Source organism: Mytilus trossulus, chromosome 14 (genome assembly GCF_036588685.1).
Source record: "Mytilus trossulus isolate FHL-02 chromosome 14, PNRI_Mtr1.1.1.hap1, whole genome shotgun sequence".
NCBI lineage: Eukaryota > Metazoa > Mollusca > Bivalvia > Mytilida > Mytilidae > Mytilus > Mytilus trossulus.
The window spans coordinates 71,084,979-71,105,334 of NC_086386.1; the positions used below are offsets into that span (position 1 = coordinate 71,084,979).

The following is a 20,356-nucleotide window of genomic DNA, read 5'->3' on the forward strand; positions in this document are numbered from 1 at the left end:
CGACATAATCCAGAGGTCCCAAAATTCGACTAAAGAATTACGGATCCAGAAAGGGGTCAATCGTGGGTTTCAAAACATGAAATCTCGAAATCCCCAGGTTAAAAACATGAAATCCCGAAATCACGGGCTTAAAAACAACATAATCCAGAGGTCCCAAAATTTGACTAAAGAATTCCCAGGTAACGAAAAGGGTAAATCCCGAAATCCCAAGCTTAAAAACACCCGACCTTGGAGTCCTGATAAAGGTCTGATACCTCCTAAGCTTTCATATAAATTTTCTTTTGAAAAGTCTACTATATTCGTAAGAATAAGACATCAACATCTGAATATGAAATGTTCTAATTCACATAATGTCTGATTCTTGTGAATATAGAAGACTTTTTCGAAAGAAAAACTATATGGAAGCTCAGTTAGGACATTTTTATAGCAATTCAAAATTACATTTCACCTTTGGCATGGTAATGCCTATAATATACCTATACAAACTGTTAAACTTATTTTGTCACAACAACATTAAAGTTTAGTTAAAATCTAATAGGATAGTAAGTATATTTTATTATATCACCTTGCACTTTCAAATTTTGACCAGTTGACCAGTTTGGTTTTATAAAACAAATTGCAATTTGGTCAGAATTTTGAATGAGTTGCAATAGTCCGATAGCAACACTAACAGCCAAGTCACTGAAAATTTTTAAATTTGGGACTTTAGGATTGGAAAAACATTATACCCTTATTAGCAAGGACATAAAAATAGTACTGAGAGGGAGCATACCCGTAGCCAGGGGGGTTCTGGGGGTTAGGACGAATGCCCCCTTGAAAACAAATAAGCACTGTTAAAGTCAATGTTCTGTTCGAATTGTGACTGTTAAAGTCGAGTTTGTGAGTCCAACGAACGCCCCTTTGAAAATTCCTGGCTACGGCCCTGGGGAGGATCAGAGGCGTCCTGATATTGAAAACCCATGCATAAAAACATGAAATCCTGGGTTCCCGAATTTTTTATTACAAACAAAAATTTACAATGTTATAATATTGCTGTTACTCACTCTGCCAATCTGAAATCATGATATCGACAGTCAAATATCAGTTGCTATACTGCAGAAAAGATTTGTAGTTTTTTACTTTTTTGCAGGTTATTTATGACTTCTGTCAAGAAATATCACAGGACCAGATACAGAGACTAATTAAAGAAATGATACCTCCAGTAGTAGATCCCACTAGTGATAATCCAAAGTCGGAGGTATTTATGTGTTTAATAGAGACAATCCTATTCCTTTTTCGATATCACCATTGAATTAACACTAGATACCAATATAATCCTAAAAACTCTGCTCCAGGGATCATATATGTAAAGGATTGATACAATGTGTGATATTGAAAAAGCCCTATTATATACACTTCATTATATGCCTGAAGTAGATGCTTTTATGCCCCACCTATGATAATAGAGGGGCATTATGTTTTCTGGTTTGTGGGTCCATTTGTTTATCTGTTAGTTCATCTGTTCGTTCGTCCGTTGACGATGTTGAACAATGGTAACAAATTTATCCTAATTTTTATACGACCGCAAATTTTGAAAAAAATTTCGTCGTATATTGCTATCACGTTGGCGTCGTCGTCGTCGTCGTCGTCGTCGTCATCGTCGTAGTCGTCCGAATACTTTTAGTTTTCGCACTCTAACTTTAGTAAAAGTGAATAGAAATCTATGAAATTTTAACACAAGGTTTATGACCATAAAAGGAAGGCTGGTATTGATTTTGGGAGTTTTGGTCCCAACATTTTAGGAATTAGGGGCCAAAAAGGGCCCAAATAAGCATTTTCTTGGTTTTCGCACTATAACTTTAGTTTAAGTTAATAGAAATCTATGAAATTTTGACAAAAGGTTTATGACCACAAAAGAAAGGTTGGGATTGATTTTGGGAGTTTTGGTTTCAATAGTTTAGGAATTAGGGGCCAAAAAAGGGCCCAAATAAGCATTATTCTTGGTTTTCGCACAATAACTTTAGTTAAAGTGAATAGAAATCAATGAAATTTAGACACAATGTTTATGACCACAAAAGGAAGGTTGGTATTGATTTTGGGAGTTTTGGTCCCAACAGTTTAGGAATTAGGGGCCAAAAAGGGACCCAAATAAGCGTTTTTCTTGGTTTTCACACCATAGCGTTAGTATAAGTAAATAGAAATCTATGAAATTTAAACATAAGGTTTATGACTATAAAAGGAAGGTTGGTATTGATTTTGGGAGTTTTGGTCCCAACAGTTAAGGAAAAAGGGGCCCAAAGGGTCCAAAATTAAACTTTGTTTGATTTCATCAAAATCGAATAATTGGGGTTCTTTGATATGCCGAATCTAACTGTGTATGTAGATTCTTAATTTTTGGTCCCGATTTCAAATTGGTCTACATTAAGGTCCAAAGGGTCCAAAATTAAACTTAGTTTGATTTTAACAAAAATTGAAACCTTGGGGTTCTTTGATATGCTGAATCTAAAAATGTACTTAGATTTTTGATTATTGGCCCAGTTTTCAAGTTGGCCCAAATCGAGGTCCAAAATTAAACATTGTTTGATTTCATCAAAAATTGAATAATTGGGGTTCTTTGATATGCCAAATCTAACTGTGTATGTAGATTCTTAATTTTTGGCCCAGTTTTAAAATTGGTCTAAATTAAAGTGCAAAGGGTCCAAAATTAAACTAAGTTTGATTTTAACAAAAATTAAATTCTTGGGCCTCTTTGATATGCTGAATCTAAACATGTACTTAGATTTTTGATTATGGGCCCAGTTTTCAAGTTGGTCCAAATCAGGATCTAAAATTATTATATTAAGTATTGTGCAATAGCAAGTCTTTTCAATTGCACAGTATTGTGCAATGGCAAGAAATATCTAATTTCACAATATTGTGAAATAGCAAATCTTTTTTTAATTAAGAGTTATCTTTCTTTGTCCAGTATAGTAAGCAAGAAATATCTGCAAGAATTTTTTTTAATTGGAGTTATCTTTCTTTGTCCAGAATCAACTTAAATCTTTGTTATATACAATATACAATGTATATTCACTTTTTACTACCAACTGGTAAATTTAAATAATCTTTACCATTCAGTGATAACAAGCAGTTTTTTACATCTTAATATTTTATGATGTATTTAAATGAGTAGTAATTGTTGCAAACTCCATTAGAATATTTTAATTGAAATTAGTTTTGGAATAAGGGAAAGGGGGATGTGAATAAAAAATTGGGTTCAATTTTTCTCATTTGAAATTTCATAAATAAAAAGAAAATTTCTTCAAACATTTTTTTGAGAGGATTAATATTCAACAGCATAGTGAATTGCTCTAAGAGAAAACAAAAATTTAAGTTCATTTGAATACATTCATTCTGTGTCAGGGCTATTCCATTTAAACATACATCAACCCCCAGGAAGGCACTATGACAATAGGGCAGCCACCCAGAGAAGCATTTTTACAAATTTTGAAGGATTGTCCTCATCAAAACTTTGAAAAGAGCACCCACCACTAGAAGTGGTTTCAAAATGCCTTCCTGGGGGTTGATCTATGTTTAAATGGAATAGCCCTCAGAAACCTATGCTGTGTCAACTATTTCATCACAATCCAAATTTAGAGTGGAATCCAGCTTGAATGTTGTGTCCATACTTGCCCCAACCGTTCAGGGTTCAACCTCTGCGGTCGTATAAAGCTACGCCCTGCGGAGCATCTGGTTTTCTTATATTACATATTATTATATTCAGATTCAATAAAAGGACAATATCAACCTCATGTATTTTAGATATTAAATCTAAAACTGAAAAATTGAAAATATTACGACTATAAAGCAACTCAATTTTTATTCTTTTTTATTCAGTCAGTGGTATAAGGGAGATAATCCCAATTGACGTAATAAATAAGGGAGATCATATCTATTGCATAATAAAAATTGTACTGAAATTTCTTACGACAATATCAACCAATCAAATTAGGAAAAATTACTCTAAGTCATGTTAAAGGAGTAGGTCCGGTAAGGAATGATTTTGGCCTCAAATTTCAGGTTCATCTGATGAAAGATAGATTTTAAACAATGTCTATTTCATTTGAATCAATTAGTTTATGTGGAAGATTGTAACTGATTTAGTCATTAACAACGCTCTGATTGAAGCTCAAGTATGAAAAATCTACCATATGTGCAAAAAAATGTCACTTTTCAGATGGTTTTTGGTAAAAATGAAAGTGGCTGCATCCATGTTCATCCTCATGTTATATATTATCCTCAAATACAACTTCCATTTCAATATTAAGGATGAACGAAAACTGTCTAAAATTTAACTAAATTTCTAGAATTATGAAGATTTCAGCAATTTAGCAGGACTTAATGGTGCTAGTACCGGATATATGTGCATTGTATTGTCAAAAACAGCCCATAATTATGTAGCAGACGCATTCTAATGTCCAATAAATAACTAAAAATTAAAATTTTAACAATTTTGTAAAACTGCTATATTTTGGGGCCAAAAAGGGGTCTTACTGAACCTACTCCTTTAGGCTTATAAACTTAATCACTATTTATTCAATTGCCGGTCAGTTCTGAAATTACACTACTTTTTCATCTAGTTGAAGCTATCTAGGATCCTGTTTTAACAATGCATCACACATGATACCTCTTAACATGCTTAATGAGACCTGTTTAAACCATTGTTGATACTTTAAACAAAATAATTTGCTTGACTATAATTTGAGTTTAAAAAAAGTGGATCATAATCTATCAAAGTTTCTAGTGATCACTCCTGTGGGTGTTGACACATGGATCAAACATCAATATGAATTAGTCTGATATGAGTTAGTTACTGCTTACCTGACTAGGCATGAAGTATTTCTATTTCAAGCTTTTTCTTTTGTGTATTTTTTTATCCTCATTTGTATAATTTTATCTGTCTAACCTTGACTGCAATGGCTCATTGTCATGGATCTTTAAAAATGTTTAGTTGATGAGATACATGTGTATTCTGATCCTATAGAGCAACCAATTTGTTGTCCTTTTTAGAAACAGTGTTGAGCTTTATCCTGAACCATTACTTCTATATATTGATACGGTAATGATTTTAAGGCTATTTCTTGCACTACAAACATATCTGAAAAGCTTTCATTGATTAATTATAGAGCTTCACCGTCAGAGTTAACATCCAGGATGGGAGGATGGGGGGGGGGGGGGGTGGGGGGGGCAAATACCTTCAAAGGGTTGTTTGGAAGATTTAGGTATAGCATCAATATTGAATATTTTTGCTTCTTACAATGATTTTGTACAGAAAAGGATAGTTTGAACAAATATTGTTTAACAAGTTTAAGTGATTTTAAACAAGGATTTTGTAAATCTAGGCATTTGCCTCCATGACGACCAAATTTCCTTCTCAACTTTATTTCATTATTTTGAATAATTTGATGTTACAGTGTATTTTTTTTTGAAAAATCTAAAGGTGGCTACAAACAATTATTTTTGATATGTTATATACAAAGGTCCAATGATTAAATGCAAACAAACAGGTTATCCATAGGACCCTGCTCTTGGAAGAAAATAAAACTTGAAAAACGTATTTCACTCCTATTAAGAAAATGAAAAACTGCAACAATTGGTTGTCATAGTTGCAACTTCTGTTAATCAACTTTAATTTTTAGTTAAAATGTGGAACTATGATAACATATATTTGTTTTATGGAAATTAATTAGCAGTTAATAGAAAAATATGTGATGATACAGAATTTTTTAAAGTTTAAGGACTGAAATTAAAGGGTTGTTATGGTGGCATCGTAACCATAGCAACCAAATGTACAACACATGTGTCATTGTTATTTTTTTTAGTTTCTTATCAAAAAAGAACATATGAAGCCCAAAAAAGTCAATTTGACAACTATGACTGTATCACCATCTGCATGATTCTTAGGTGGAGCCATACTAAATTGTTTTTTTTAGAGGTTTGACCATTCATCAACTCCTATTCCCATTATTTACAAATAATGTGTCTTCATATTGCATCTAAATATAACTGTAAAATATTATCACTTATGTTTTTATAGGGATTTCCAGCAAGTGAGCAAATGAGAGCTAAGACAGAACAGATGGCCAGAGAATACAGGAAGCTTGTAGCCCCGGCTACTGTTAAAGTGATGCAAACGGTATATCATACACATTTTTATTTAATAGATATCTGACATAGACTTCTCAGAAAAAAAATCAATTTTTCTCCCCACCTACGATGGCAGTAGGGACAATATGTTTTCTGGTCAGTGAGTCAGATTTTTGCTCATACGTTCGTCCATCTGTCCAACTTCAGGTTAAAGTCTAATCAATTTGAAACTTAGAACACATATTCCTTTTGATGTGATCTTACCAAAGGTCAAGGTTCACTTATGGCATAAAATGGCATTAAATGCTTAACCATAAGATTAAAGAAAACAAAAAGGTCTCAATTTGGTTCATAGATGGGCCTATTTCAAAAGTCTAAATGCTAAATTTATCAGTTCTTTTCATAAGTGTACATTATAATCTCTAAAGTAAGCCCATTTTAGACATTTTGTCAAAATATGATTATTTTATGCATTTTTCAGAACTGAATGCTAAAGGATTCCAATTTTGATATAGATTTCATAAATATAAAAAAGAATGGATTGTTGATGTTAATTATGCCAAAATAATTGACATCATGGAAAAAGGTACCATAATTTACCTTTTAAGGTGTCATAGCTCCAGAAATTGTAAAGGAAAGTGCCAGAAAAAATATTTTTGTCTTAATAGTATTTCTCTGTGAAATTTGTAATTGATTGGTCTGATTTAAAAAAAACATGAAAAAAATCAGGCCAATTTTAACCCTTCATGATCCTTCTTCTTTAATGCCAAATTTAGAGTTTTGACCCTGATTTTACAGTCAACTGAATATAGAAAATGATAGTCAGATAGGGTACGTGGTCCATCCATGCATTAAACAGACACATTTTTGTTAAATCAGAATTTTATTCTACCTGAGTACAAGTTCTTAAGAAACCAGCTTTATTTGAAACAGCAAAAATGAGTATGCTGTTTTAAGGGCATATCCAACAGTTTCAGGGGAGGTAATAACAAACGTAAACGTCGTCTATTGTTTCCCGTAATTTAACATTGTTTCAACGACGTCATAACAAAATCACCATTGGAATTGCTATGTCCATCTTGAAAGGGAGGGTACTTTCATCAAAGGAAAGAGCACAGCGGGAATTGGCAGAAAACTCATACAGAATATAAACAGAAATTAGAACTCGAATCTTTGAAGATATTTTTGTCCTCTTGGTCTATCATAAAAGAAATGCAATTATCTTTAGTTAATCATTATAGACCATTCTCACTTAAGTTTCCGTTTTATTGAAATTATCGTCAATATATGCAGTAAGGAACAACGAGAATAAATGCGCAATGATTTATTAATGCATTAGAATGCAAATGTTAATTAAAACTTTTCCGAGATTTTGTCATTCAGAATAGAAAACTCAAAGTTTAGTTTTAGGCAGCAACCATTTGATTTTCGGGTTCCAGTTTTTGACCCAGAGATAAAAAAAATTGTTTGTTTCACCCTCAGCTGCCACTATATGTAATGCTGAAATTGAAAGAAAAAAATATTTAGACCTGTCACCACAAAGCGAAAAGAAAAGTTTGTCCAGAAAAAAAATCCATAGCCCCCCTCCCCCCCAAAAAAAAAAATCAAATGGTTGCTGCCTTACTTGAGAAAGACGAAAAGAAAAAGTTTCTTGAGAAAAATAAAATACGGCGTAAACGTACATTCACCAAGCTTTGCGTTGAAGTGCTATTAATGTACAGTAGCTTTTTTTAAATGAACACGACCTTTAAATCGTAAACAATGTAATAACAAAAGATGACACTGTAATAATTTAAAAAAACAATGAAATAGGAAAACATTGTAATATATACATATATAATAGCTTAACTCAAGATTTTTTTTTATCTTATTTAACTTTATTTTAGTACGGCATACGTTTTACCGCTAGCAAACTCTTTATCATAATAATGTATCAATGATTTACTTCAGATCCACTTTCGCCTCGTTGTAAAATGCCTGACATATTTGCCACTGGAGCACGGGAGCAATCAATTTATCAGTTTCATATAGTGTTTCATAATCATTAGTTTTCAACTGATAATTGTCTCAAACAGTTTTTCAATAATTTTGGTATTTTGTTTTTATTATATTTTATTTTTTAACGAAATTTTTAGACTTTCTATACGCATTTTTTTCTTTCAATTCATTTGTTTGAATAATCAATAATTAAATAGAAGTCAACATCAGTAGTTACATTGTATGCAGCCAAACTAGGTGGAGGTCAGTAGAATATAAAACAATCTCCATTGTGTATATGCCATAACTCATACCCTATAGCGGGTTATTTTCGCGGGGTGTAAATTTTCGCTTATTTTCGCGGATAGAACAAAATCGCCAAAATAAATTCCGCCAATTTAAAAGTGTACATGCAAAGGTAATGTTAAAAGTGTTGAATCCGCCAAAATAATAACCGCCAAAATTTTTCGTATACCTTATTCAATGAACATCGCAAAATTTTACACCGGCGAAAATAACCCGCTATACGGTATATTAAAGCGTAAAACAACGACAGTCATGCTCGCTTTTCGGCCTTTCCGTTTATTCTCAATTTATTGTTTTTCTTATCTCTTTTGTTAAGAAAAGGTTTTTTTTCATCTACAACTGCAAAAGGCGCAGCATATGTGTTAAAATCAGCAATGTGACTTAATTGAAGATTCATGTAACCTTTGTTGTTGTTTAGAGATTTTATTCGAAGTTCGTATATCCTTTCAACCATTTATTTAGATGTTTGTTTAACGTATAGATAGCGCGAAACTATCACTGCACTATGCATCGGATATAAAATAAGAAGATGCGATATGAGTGCTATCGAGACAACTTCCCAACAAAGTCAAAGTGTAAATATATTTGTCTGCCACACCGTCGCACTGCCTTTGAAAAATTAGCGGGGAACTATAACGTTATTTTCGGAAAACGTCTAAATTTTTGGCGCAATTTGTGAGGCTTACGGGAGGGAATGAGTAAACAATATTATATTTCTCAATTTTCCTCAAAAACGAGTACGGTGACCAAAATTTTCAAAACGTTATGACGTTCTTTTTTTTTCAAAGAATAACATATCTTACTTTGGCCAAATCGACACCGTTAGAAATATTTAAAAAAATCAAATATGTGCATTTCAAATGTCCATTTCTTGCCATTGTTTGGGTTCACCATGACATTTTTGGCTTTATTTGAGTAAGAATTAATGCTTTGAATGGTAAAATTAGATTTTTCTTACCATCTTAAATTATTTAACTTCAATTTGAGCCCAATTAATATAAGTTTATGTTGATTAAAAAATCATAATTAATTTTTTTAAATAAAAAACGTTTTTTACTCCAAAATTGCAAAAATGTTCAATTTTCAGCAGCATTTTTTGCAAAAACGAAATCGACAACATATATGTTTTTGGCAAAATTTGATTCTCTGTGAATTGAAGAATAAAATATCTTAAAGGGAAAAAATTCTCACCGTCAGAAATAAACTGTTGGATATGCCCTTAAGCGTTTTCTTTCATGTCCAACAACTCAATGAAAAATTATGTTACTCATATTCAAGTTGTGGGGTTGAAGTTTAGTTCTGCTAGACCTATCTGTCTTTCGCTAGGACAATAAGGGCAAAAATGTAAAACTAAGAATTGAAATGGGGAATTTTGTCAAAGAGACAGCAACATAACCAAGATCAGAAAACAGCTGAAGTTCACCAATTTGTTTTCAACAAAGCGTGAAAATGTGGCCCCTGCAGGAAGACTTCAGCTGGCCCCTAAACAAAAAGTGCACTACTTAAGTGAAAATAAAAGTCACATTCAACTCCAAAACATAATTGAACTAAAATTAAAAAAACAAAACACACAAGACTAACAATGACCAGAGGCTCCTGACTTAGGAAAGGCTTCATAATATGACAATCATGGAAAATCCCTCCCATAAGAACAGATTTATCAATATTTACATTAAATTAAATTAGAATTTATATAAATATAATGATGATGCTAGTTACCTGTATAATTTAAAGATTCTCTACAAATAATTCCAATTTTATATTAAAAAGACCGAAAACACGCTGTATTAATTACAAATAGTTCTGCAAAATCAGACTTTATATATCTATATACTCAGCACATTTCAACCCGAAATTTCCAAGAATTATCTTTATATGTTTTTGATGAAATATTTATGAAAACTTCCAGAATGAAATCAGTTTTTGATTTTGATTGGCCTGATATTAGTAATTTTCTTCTTTTAAGCATAAAAGCTAGTCTAGAATTAGAAAATGTGTTGATATTTTATAGATATATGTTTTATATACAATGTGTTTAGCAAAGAGAATAAAACTTTCAAACGCTTTTTTGCAGGAAATATTTGAAAATCATATCAAGGAAAAACTTTTAAAAGGTGACCAAATAAGTAAAGAACTGGTATCCTATGTAGAACAATGTGTAGACCTTATCTGGTACATGTGTATTCAACAACCTCCTATGGAAATAAGATGGGCGGTTAAAGGTGAAAAGTTCAATAAAGAACAATTCAGGTTTTCAGGAAGAAAAGGAAAGAAATACAGAATGACTGTCTGGCCTGCTGTATTTTTACATAAAGAGGGACCACTTGTTGCACCAGGCTATGCTGTACCTGATAAATAAAGAAGATGAACACATTTGTAAACATGTAGACAGAAATTGTTTTTTAACTGTAGACTCATATTTAATTATATAGACTGTAATGTGATGGGTGGTCACTTTTCCATAAAAAAATTCCTGTTGCAGGTTCTTGATCTTGATCTAATAAAAGATTGTTTTTTTCTGACTGTTTTATTGGTCAGTATTTATTATATGTTGGAAGAAGACCCTACCACTTATGATGTCTTCAAGTTTGGAAAACTATCTGTGTTTCATCATAATATCAGAACCTAATTTCTTTAAAAGCATTATTAGGGTTATAAATTAAAAGTATACTGTATGTTGTACATCAGTGTGTATTTGATAACATTTACAGTTTCAATGTGTATGCACATTTTTCTTTATCGTTATCTTTATTTGGATAAACCAAAGTACGATGGTAAAGAGACATATACAAAGAACGTAACCTACAAAATGTATCAGGAGATTATATCAATTAGTATCTTTTCAATGATGCCCAAAGTAAAAACTATGTATCCATAGCATATCAAAAAGATGAAGAGATTATGAAAAAAGATCACAAGAAAGTTTATTTCAAATGACATGATTACTATAAGTGATAATTTAGATTTAACCAAGAAGAATAATGTCCATACTTAATCATCATCTGACGTCAACACTGGACGTTAAGCAACCAATAATCAACAACCTTACTTCAAAAAGGCAAGATCTGACAAGTAGACATTTCTGTGTTAATATATTATTCTTAAGGGGTGAATTATCCTCTACTCTTCAATCCTCTCAAATAAATTGATTCCATTATGTAAAGTGTCATCTTTCATGAGTTTGGATACTTTACTACCACCAGATCAAAGACAATTTTTCACGTAATGCACACCAACTCTAGTATATTAAATGATTTCCTCAATACATTTACACTGTTGGCATTGCTGTCATCTTTCATGAGTTTGGATACTTTACTACCACCAGATTAAAGACAATTTTTCACGTAATGCACACCAACTCTAGTATATTAAATGATTTCCTCAATACATTTACAATGTTGGCATCGCTGTCATCTTTCATGAGTTTGGATACTTTACTACCACCAGATTAAAAACAATTTTTCACATAATGCTACCAACTCTAGTATATTAAATGATTTCCTCAATACATTTACACTGTTGGTATCGCTGTCATCTTTCATGAGTTGGGATTTTTTACTACCACCAGATTAAAGACAATTTTTCACATAATGCACACCAACTCTAGTATATAAAATGATTTCCTCAATACATTTACACTGTTGGCATCGCTGTCATCTTTCATGAGTTTGGATACTTTACTACCACCAGATTAAAGACAATTTTTCACATAATGCACACCAACTCTAGTATATAAAATGATTTCCTCAATACATTTACACTGTTGGCATCGCTGTCATCTTTCATGAGTTTGGATACTTTACTACCACCAGATTAAAGACAATTTTTCACATAATGCACACCAACTCTAGTATATTAAATGATTTCCTCAATACATTTACACTGTTGGCATCGCTAACAGTAAGTTCTCATTAAAACAAAGTCTGCGTTTTTGTTCCAGTGTTACAGGAACAAAAAAAAATGTATGATGTTATTGTACCGTAATTTTCTATAGAAAATAAGATGTGGTATGATTGACAGGGGTATAGAGACATATAAAAATAAATCAACATACATAGTACCTACATGTATTTTAAATACAAATGTAAAGTAGATACACAAAGTGGTTAGTAAATGATGCACAAGGCCAAACTATGTATCCCAATATTGTTTAAAAGATAAAGAGATTATTATTTTTATAAAGCAGCTTGTTTTTTTCAAATGAAGTAGTAATTCATATTTAACCAATAATCAATATCCTTACTTCAAAAAAGGCAAAATCTGATATTTGTACAAGATTAAGTAGACATTTGTGTTTTTAGATATAATTCTTGAGGCTTACACTTTTATCTTCTGTTCTCTCACATAAAATTGGTCCATTATGTCAAGTGTTTGGATTTTTCATGAGTTTGGAAACATTATTACATTTGTACTAACGGATTAAAGACAATTTTTCTCATAACGCACACTAACTATAGTATACTTTAATTGATTTCCTCAACAATTACACTGTTGGCATTGCTGAAAGTAAGTTTTTATTTAAAGAATTCTGGATTTGGTTCCAGGGTTACATGTTTAAGTAAATGGTTTTTGTGTTGTACACTAACTGCTATAAAAAATAAGGAGATATGGTATGATTGCAAGACAACATATAATCAGTGAAAAAACCTTTGGAGTCACCACAAGATGTAAAACAAAACCCTTACCTCATATCCAGTTTTAAAAGGGCATCGACATAACAAATTTAAAACACTTTACCAAAACCTGATTTATGTTCAAAACAATACATGAAAAACAAATATGATATACATGTACAGCTACTAATGACACTCATTAAATTACTGGCTACTGACTTGAGATTTTTTGAAGTTTTTCAACAGGTCAGTTTCAGGTTACCACTATAGGTTAGACAAATGGTATATTCGGTAAGTAGTATAAGCATTGGAACATCAGAACATCAGATTTCAATGCAATCAATGCATATTAATTGGTCCTACTTCAACTGTCATTGCATATACCTGTAAATTGAACCTTTTGCAGACTTAAATTGCTTAACATGTGTAAGTTTTTGATACGGTAATTTTATTAGGAACCCCAGTTGTATAGGCTATTTTGGATGCAGTTGTATTAGCATTGACAAACATCATTTTCTTGGAGATTATATGGTTACGACCTTCTCTGTTTTGGTATACTAACATTTCAATATTTATAATGTTTGCATGTTTTGTCATTCATAGCAGAACTACTAAAAGTAAGATAATACTATTTAATAAGTAGTTGTATGGACATTGAAATGTCTCATTTCGATTTCTTTTACCTAAAATGATTCTTGGACTTCTAAGGTTTTTTTTATCTTCTACAAATTATATGTATACTACCAAGAGTCGGACAAGATCTATTTGTTTAAACAGGTTTTTTTTTATAGTTACTGTACATACGTCATTTGTATTGAATATCCAATATGAGAGACGATCCTATGACGGAGTTTAAAATCCTAATGTAAAATCGTCACACAATCTCTATATATTAATGGTTGTTTTTATGCATAAAGTATCATTAATTTCACATACAATTTCAAATTTCTATTTGATAATGTTTAAATGTGAGACTTTTTCGTCAATTTTTGCAGTTTTGCCTTGCAAGTAAGTAGTTTGAATTGCAAAAAGTAAAACATCCATAAACATGATAAATGTTAATGGTTTAATATTAATTAAAACAAACCACACACATTCGAAACTGTTACGGATGGGATGCCAAGATTGACCGCGATGAAATATATGTGTCACAAATGACCCAGTTATGTTTGGAGTGACAACATTCTCGTAGTCTTTTTTCGATTCTGACATCCCCGTATGAGTATACTCACCGTATATGTACTTACAATGACCCACACGGAGAATCACTACGGTTTCCACTTAAGAAACAGGGTCTGCTTATCCTTCCACAGAGCACATAAGACCGTGTTTTTAAGTATTTACTTTTCTATCAAGTGTTTTGGAACTAGTTTGGTGTTTCGTCGTCTTTTTGTTTTAGCCATGGCATTTCTCTCGATTTGCATGCTTTAACATGTCCCCTAATACTATCTACCGCCTCATTCTTTTTCAACTGACTAATATCTTATGAATAAACCAAGATTGTTAAATGACGGATAAGTAATAATATCGTTTGATTTTCGAATTAAAAAAAAATTGGCTTTTATACTTAATTGCAGCACCAATGTTTTAAAAAACAATTCATATTCGTTCCAATTTGATAGAAGCCATGGGAAATGGGATCATTCTTGACTCTTGCTTGATACTGATTAGATAATTGATTCTTCTGAAAAAAAAACCAATTCAAAGTCTCTCGACCGTTAGAGATGTGGAATTGATGTTTATTGATGAAATACACGAAAACAAGCTATCAAAAGGTACCAAAGTTCGAAAGCCAAAACAAGAACAAAGTTGAAGAGCATTGAGTACTAAAAGTTCAAAAAAGGTGTAGCGCGTTTTGTCTACAAAAGACTCATCAGTGACGCTCATATCGAAATATGTATAATGCCAAACAAATACAAAGTTGAAGAGCATTGAGGATCCAAAATTCCAAAACGTTGTGCAAAGATTTAATGGTCAAAAACATTTAGTATCTACTTCACAAATAGAACAGGATGGTTTTGAGATATAGATTCGTACTTATCTGTGAGGTAGTGCATTATTTCTTTTCACACAACATTTTGTCCTCATTCATTTGATGTGTACCTTTATGTTAATGTTGGTCGTTTGATTCTATCACCATGCTTACTGAAAAAATTCAAAACAAATGTTGAATGCATCTATCCTTTAGATCTTCATACGAAATATGCAACAGCAACATCTGCTTCATATTTTGACACACAACTGGAGTCGGACAAAACAATTTAACATTATGACAAAAGGGATGATTTCAGCTTCCTACTTGTGATCTTTCCATTTCTACATATTCTATGTAGTAATATTTCATTTCGCGCTTGCACATGCAATATATGTCTCCGCATTGATATCTTATTTCAGGACATGTATTTCCTATCATGATTTCCTTTATAGGCAGCTGCTGCTCACAATAAATATATATTTCTAAGTGGTAAAGTTGACATCATTCATTTGTAACTTTGATAACTAATTACACACACCATCACGAGCAGGTTGAATGGAATATACGTTTATTTATTTATATATAACTTTTAATATGTTCTTCTCCAGAAAAAAGATTTGCACTATGTTAACTTTACTGTATCCAATAAACAATTGTATATTTCCAGTAAACGCGTACTTCTATGTCTCAACTGTGATGAGCAAAACATTTTGAAAGAGGGCATACATAAAGTGTTTTGTTCAGATCAATATGTTTTTTATTTTTTATTTTTGAGCACCACTAGATAAAGTTATCATTTTATAGTAGATATGTGCGAAACCATTTTTGATATCAAAACATACCCACGCTTTTTCGCCGCGCGTTTCTTCTATATGTATTCACACAGATTGGTTTCAGGTAATTTGTATATCATTGAAAGCGAGAAGATAATGGAGTAAAGACAGACAACTTTTTTCAGTTAGCGTCAATATGAAAATGAATTATGTTCATTTAATATGTCATTTGTTTACACCAAATATTATTTTGTAATATATTGTTAATGCCTTGACAATATCATTTTTGGAAAACATTGTTTATCAATTTGCATTTTGATAACTAAATAAAATAACCTGAACTCTTGAATTTCAACGCTTGGTGGATAGTTTTCAATTTTCATGAATGTCATCATATCCTGGTACTAGTATAGTATCCAAGATATAAACGTTGTGTATAATTTTAAAGCCCAAATAAATACAGATTATGAGGTAAAAGGGTTAACTCTATGCATTACATAACACTGAAAATCTTGTAAATACCAAAAATTAGCCGATAAGATTCGTTTTATTCGTAATATACTGCTCAAATTTATGATTTGTTTTATTTGTTGTCATTTTTTGCAGATTATTCATTATTTCAAACCTTTTTGTAATGATGAATCACATACGTAACAATTAATTGATATAATCTGATGTTTTATATTTGCATAATTATATATAAACATTCTTTAAACTATCATGTTTGAATAAAAGACTATTGTTATTTACCAATGCATGATTGTACAAATTCTCGATCATAAACTTAAATTGTTTGTATAAACCTAACATTTTTCGTAGGTAAATATCTTTATCTTTGTTAAAGAGACTACTATATCGATCATTTGTTTTATATACCTGATATCAGACACACATATCACACACTTCCATGATAGTGCGAATCGAGAAAACTGTTTCTTTCGTTGAATACCGATATTCTTTATTGTTAAAAAGAACTTTGTGTTGGATTATCGCAAACATAAGATTACATTTGTATAAAAAAGCAGATTTGTTGAAAACAAATGTGTTTTTTTTCTACATACGAAAATGTCTGTACCAAGTCAGAAATATGACAGTTGCTTTTCATTCGTTTGAGGTGTTTGAGCTTTTTTTTTGTCATTTAATTGGGGACTTTTCGTTTTGAACTCACCTCAGAATTCAGTATTTTGAAAAAAGCATTCCAAGCATTATGTACATCAAATTCAAAGTATGTTGTATTTATACAAAAAAATAAGTAGAATATGGATGGAATTAAATGTTTGTTCACCTTCCGAAAAACTAAATCTGTTACCTTATTATTTGTTTTAATTTTGGGAATAACATTGTACACAACGTAGTTTACATTATATTATTCCCAGGATAAAATGACAATCTTGAATATTGAAATCTATTCTCAAGGCGTTGAAATTCAAAAGGTTTGTTCATTCTCCAACCTTTAGTTACGGGAAGTTAATTGCCACCATCTACTAAATAAACATGGTTCCTATAGACTATATTATCAATATTTATACTTTTGATTGAAGGCTGTAATGAATTGCGTTAAAAATACGCTCAAAATCGAACCTTTCATGTGAAATTCGTTTTGGTGAGTACGGTTATTTAAAAGTTATATCAAAGGTGATATAAAGTTAGTAGAGTTTAAAAAAGATTAATACAAATACTTAGGTTATAACAATAGACTCTCGTTGAGAAATGTATAAACAAATAACAATTAAAAATATTTGTTTTATAGTATTCTGTTTTTATCTAATTACAGTATTTTGTATTTTTTGTATATTTGTTTTGTATGAGTTATCAGTTTTTAACTCCCAAATTGTTCAAATATAGATTTATCAGATAAAAGTTACATATACATTGTTGGTTGATAATCGTGAAATATTGAAAACAACACGTTATTAATTTCTTGCGTCCGAAGCGCTTTTCTAGATTTACCTTCATCAGGAACGCTCAAAGCCAAACATTTGAAATCCGAAGATGTATAAGTACCGAAACCGTTGAAGAGCTGTATGTCAAAAAATACCTAAACTAATAGCCAAATTCATCTAAAGCCAACTTTGCCTGAGGGAGTTGAAACCTTAGTTTCTTAATAATTTATAAATTTATAAAATTTTTAAAGCTTCATGTGATATATTTTGTAGTTATCTGTAGTTCTATCTTTCTTTCGGATTACAACTACATATGAAACATTTGCATTTTTTTTTATTGTAAAACGTATTATAAAGTGTCTATTGGAACATTTCTCTCTCTAATAAAATGGTTTTGTCTGTCTGGATATTTACAGCATGAAATGAAACAATCCAATATTGTATAGTAAATACTCGGCTATTACTGTTAAACTGTTATCAAAAACTTGATATCCGATGTTATTCTATAAAACATGAAATTTTATATACGATCCATATAAACATGATAAAGTTATAAATCTTTTTTGTAATGTTGTTGATTATACCGCGAGTTTAACACTGCTTTTCGGGATTTGAAATTGAATATAACTTAAAACGAATTGTCATTAGTTTATGTGAGATGAGCCACTATTGAATACACATTTTTTTTTAGCAAGAACTGACATGAATTATCTATTCCTATTTATTGATGGTTTTAATTTTGCTTAATCTGTAAATGCTATGTTATGTTTTGTATCTAATGTTGACCCTCTATGCAAAATGTTTCATGTCTGTCTTTGACAACATATTTCTATGCTTCCTTTGTATCTCCTTACTTGATTTAAATGTTTTCAATTAAAGTTTGCTACACCCAACAATTTAAAGTTTTAAGAAATGGAAAACGATCGTTGTTAACATGTATACATAATAAATACACAATTGAAACGTTTGTACGATTCGCACATTTGGAGACAGTGACTTAATATATAATAGGTCAAAGTAGTTGGATACGACTTCCTTCCAATCTCCCATACAGACAGAGTTATCGTCCTTTCCTCCTCAATCTTGAGGAGGAAAGGACGATAACTCTGTCTGTATGGGAGATTGACTTCCTTCGTGACGAAATGGCACAGACGTCAACATCAAAATGTAGTTTATGTAGTGTGAATAATGGCATTTACTTTTGTTATGAGTGTAGAAAAGCGTTGTGTAAACCATGTAAAATTCCACATGATAATATTCCTGCTTCAAAAAATCATACCGTTAAGGATTTAAAATGTGTTGACCTTACTGCGTTCCAAAATATATCGAATTGTAAAGCACACAATACGGACTTCTCTTTTTATTGCACACAGTGCAAAGTTATGATATGCGGAAAATGTGTGACTACTATACACAAGGGACATGAGTTTTCCGATATTGATCAAATCGCCGGTGAAGTGAGAGGTGAAGCCGGAAGACAACTTGTAAAAATGAAAGACAAGTTAGCAAAATCCTCAATGATAATAGAAAAAATCAAAAAAAATCATTTGCCTGAAATAAAAAATGAAGCAAAATGTATCTCGAAAGAAATAAAACTTTCAATAAAAGAAGTGCATCAGATTATTGATTCAAAGGGCGATGTGAAAATAACTGAGGTTGAAGACTTTGAAACTTTAGAGACAGACCAGCTTAGAATGGACTTAGCAAACAGACAACATGCTCACTATAGATTTTCGTCATTACATTCTACTCTAGAACAATTAATAAACGAACACCATGCATTTACATTCCTAAACGCATATGAGAACTTGAAAGGTGATTTTAAAGAATTACAGGATATGGAGCTGGGATCAATTGAAGTCATTCGGCCTCCACAGTTTGACAAGCAATTATTCATGAAGGAACTCATACAGACCCTAATAATTAAATTCAACATAAGGTAACATATCCGTGATTTTTCCACTGCATGAAAACTTATCTTTTGTTTTCACCAAAAGATTACTAAAAGACCAAATTTGATATACCTTTTTTTATCTTTTCTAGACCTTTTAAAAAAATACAAAAGATATAAAAGATTATCTTTTGTTCACATTTTGATGCAACAAAAGGTAAACAAATGGCCCACTTTTGTTTTCACAAAAGGTAAACAACATGTTGCCTTTTGTTTACAACAAAAGGCAATAACTTGTGACCTTTTGTGTAACTATAAAAGATGTGCAAATGAGATCTTTTGAATGTCAAAAGGTAATAAAAGATAACCAAGATGAGAAAAATATGAACTTTTTGCACATTTTGTCACAAAAAATGTTAACAAAAGATATCTTTCCATGATAAAAAGGTGACCAAAATATAAACTTTCTATACATTTCTGTCACACAAATGGTAACAAAATATGAACTTTCAAAATAGTCTTGTCACACAAATGGTAACAAAAGATATCTTTCCATGATAAAAAGGTGACCAAAATATAAACTTTCTATACATTTCTGTCACACAAATGGTAACAAAATATGAACTTTCAAAATAGTCTTGTCACACAAATGGTAACAAAAGATACCTTTCCATGGTAAAAAGAGATGACCAAAATATGAACTGTCTGTTTATTCCGTCAGACAAAAAAATGATTGAAACCAAAAATCTTCGCATTCTTGTCACAACTGTAAGGTTGGTTACCATAGTAATTGTTTCAGGTAAAAAAATATTACCAATGATGAACTACCAGCA

At 31.3% G+C, this 20,356-nt stretch overlaps 2 protein-coding genes across 5 annotated transcripts in view; both read left to right on the forward strand.

Annotated features, from left to right (window-relative positions):
- The window catches only part of LOC134697155 (uncharacterized), a 121,468-nt gene that overhangs the window by 19,404 nt on the left and 81,708 nt on the right, over positions 1 to 20,356 (forward strand). For 2 of the 4 annotated variants that reach the window (XM_063559227.1, XM_063559224.1), the window contains 3 exons: positions 1,130 to 1,237; positions 6,056 to 6,154; positions 10,463 to 10,907. The exons of 1 other annotated variant lie outside the window; for it this stretch is intronic. In XM_063559227.1, the coding sequence (XP_063415297.1) occupies positions 1,130 to 1,237; positions 6,056 to 6,154; positions 10,463 to 10,747 (492 nt within the window). In that variant the 3' untranslated portion in view covers positions 10,748 to 10,907. Of the gene's footprint in view, positions 1 to 1,129; positions 1,238 to 6,055; positions 6,155 to 10,462; positions 10,908 to 20,356 lie in introns of those variants that run through there. One more of the 4 variants, XM_063559226.1, reaches the window with a different exon arrangement.
- LOC134696848 (E3 ubiquitin-protein ligase TRIM33-like) overlaps positions 18,775 to 20,356 on the forward strand; it is a 36,111-nt gene continuing 34,529 nt past the window's right edge. Inside the window, exon 1 of the mRNA XM_063558802.1 lies at positions 18,775 to 19,571. Coding sequence (XP_063414872.1) covers positions 18,775 to 19,571 — 797 coding nt within the window. The remainder of the gene's footprint in view (positions 19,572 to 20,356) is intronic.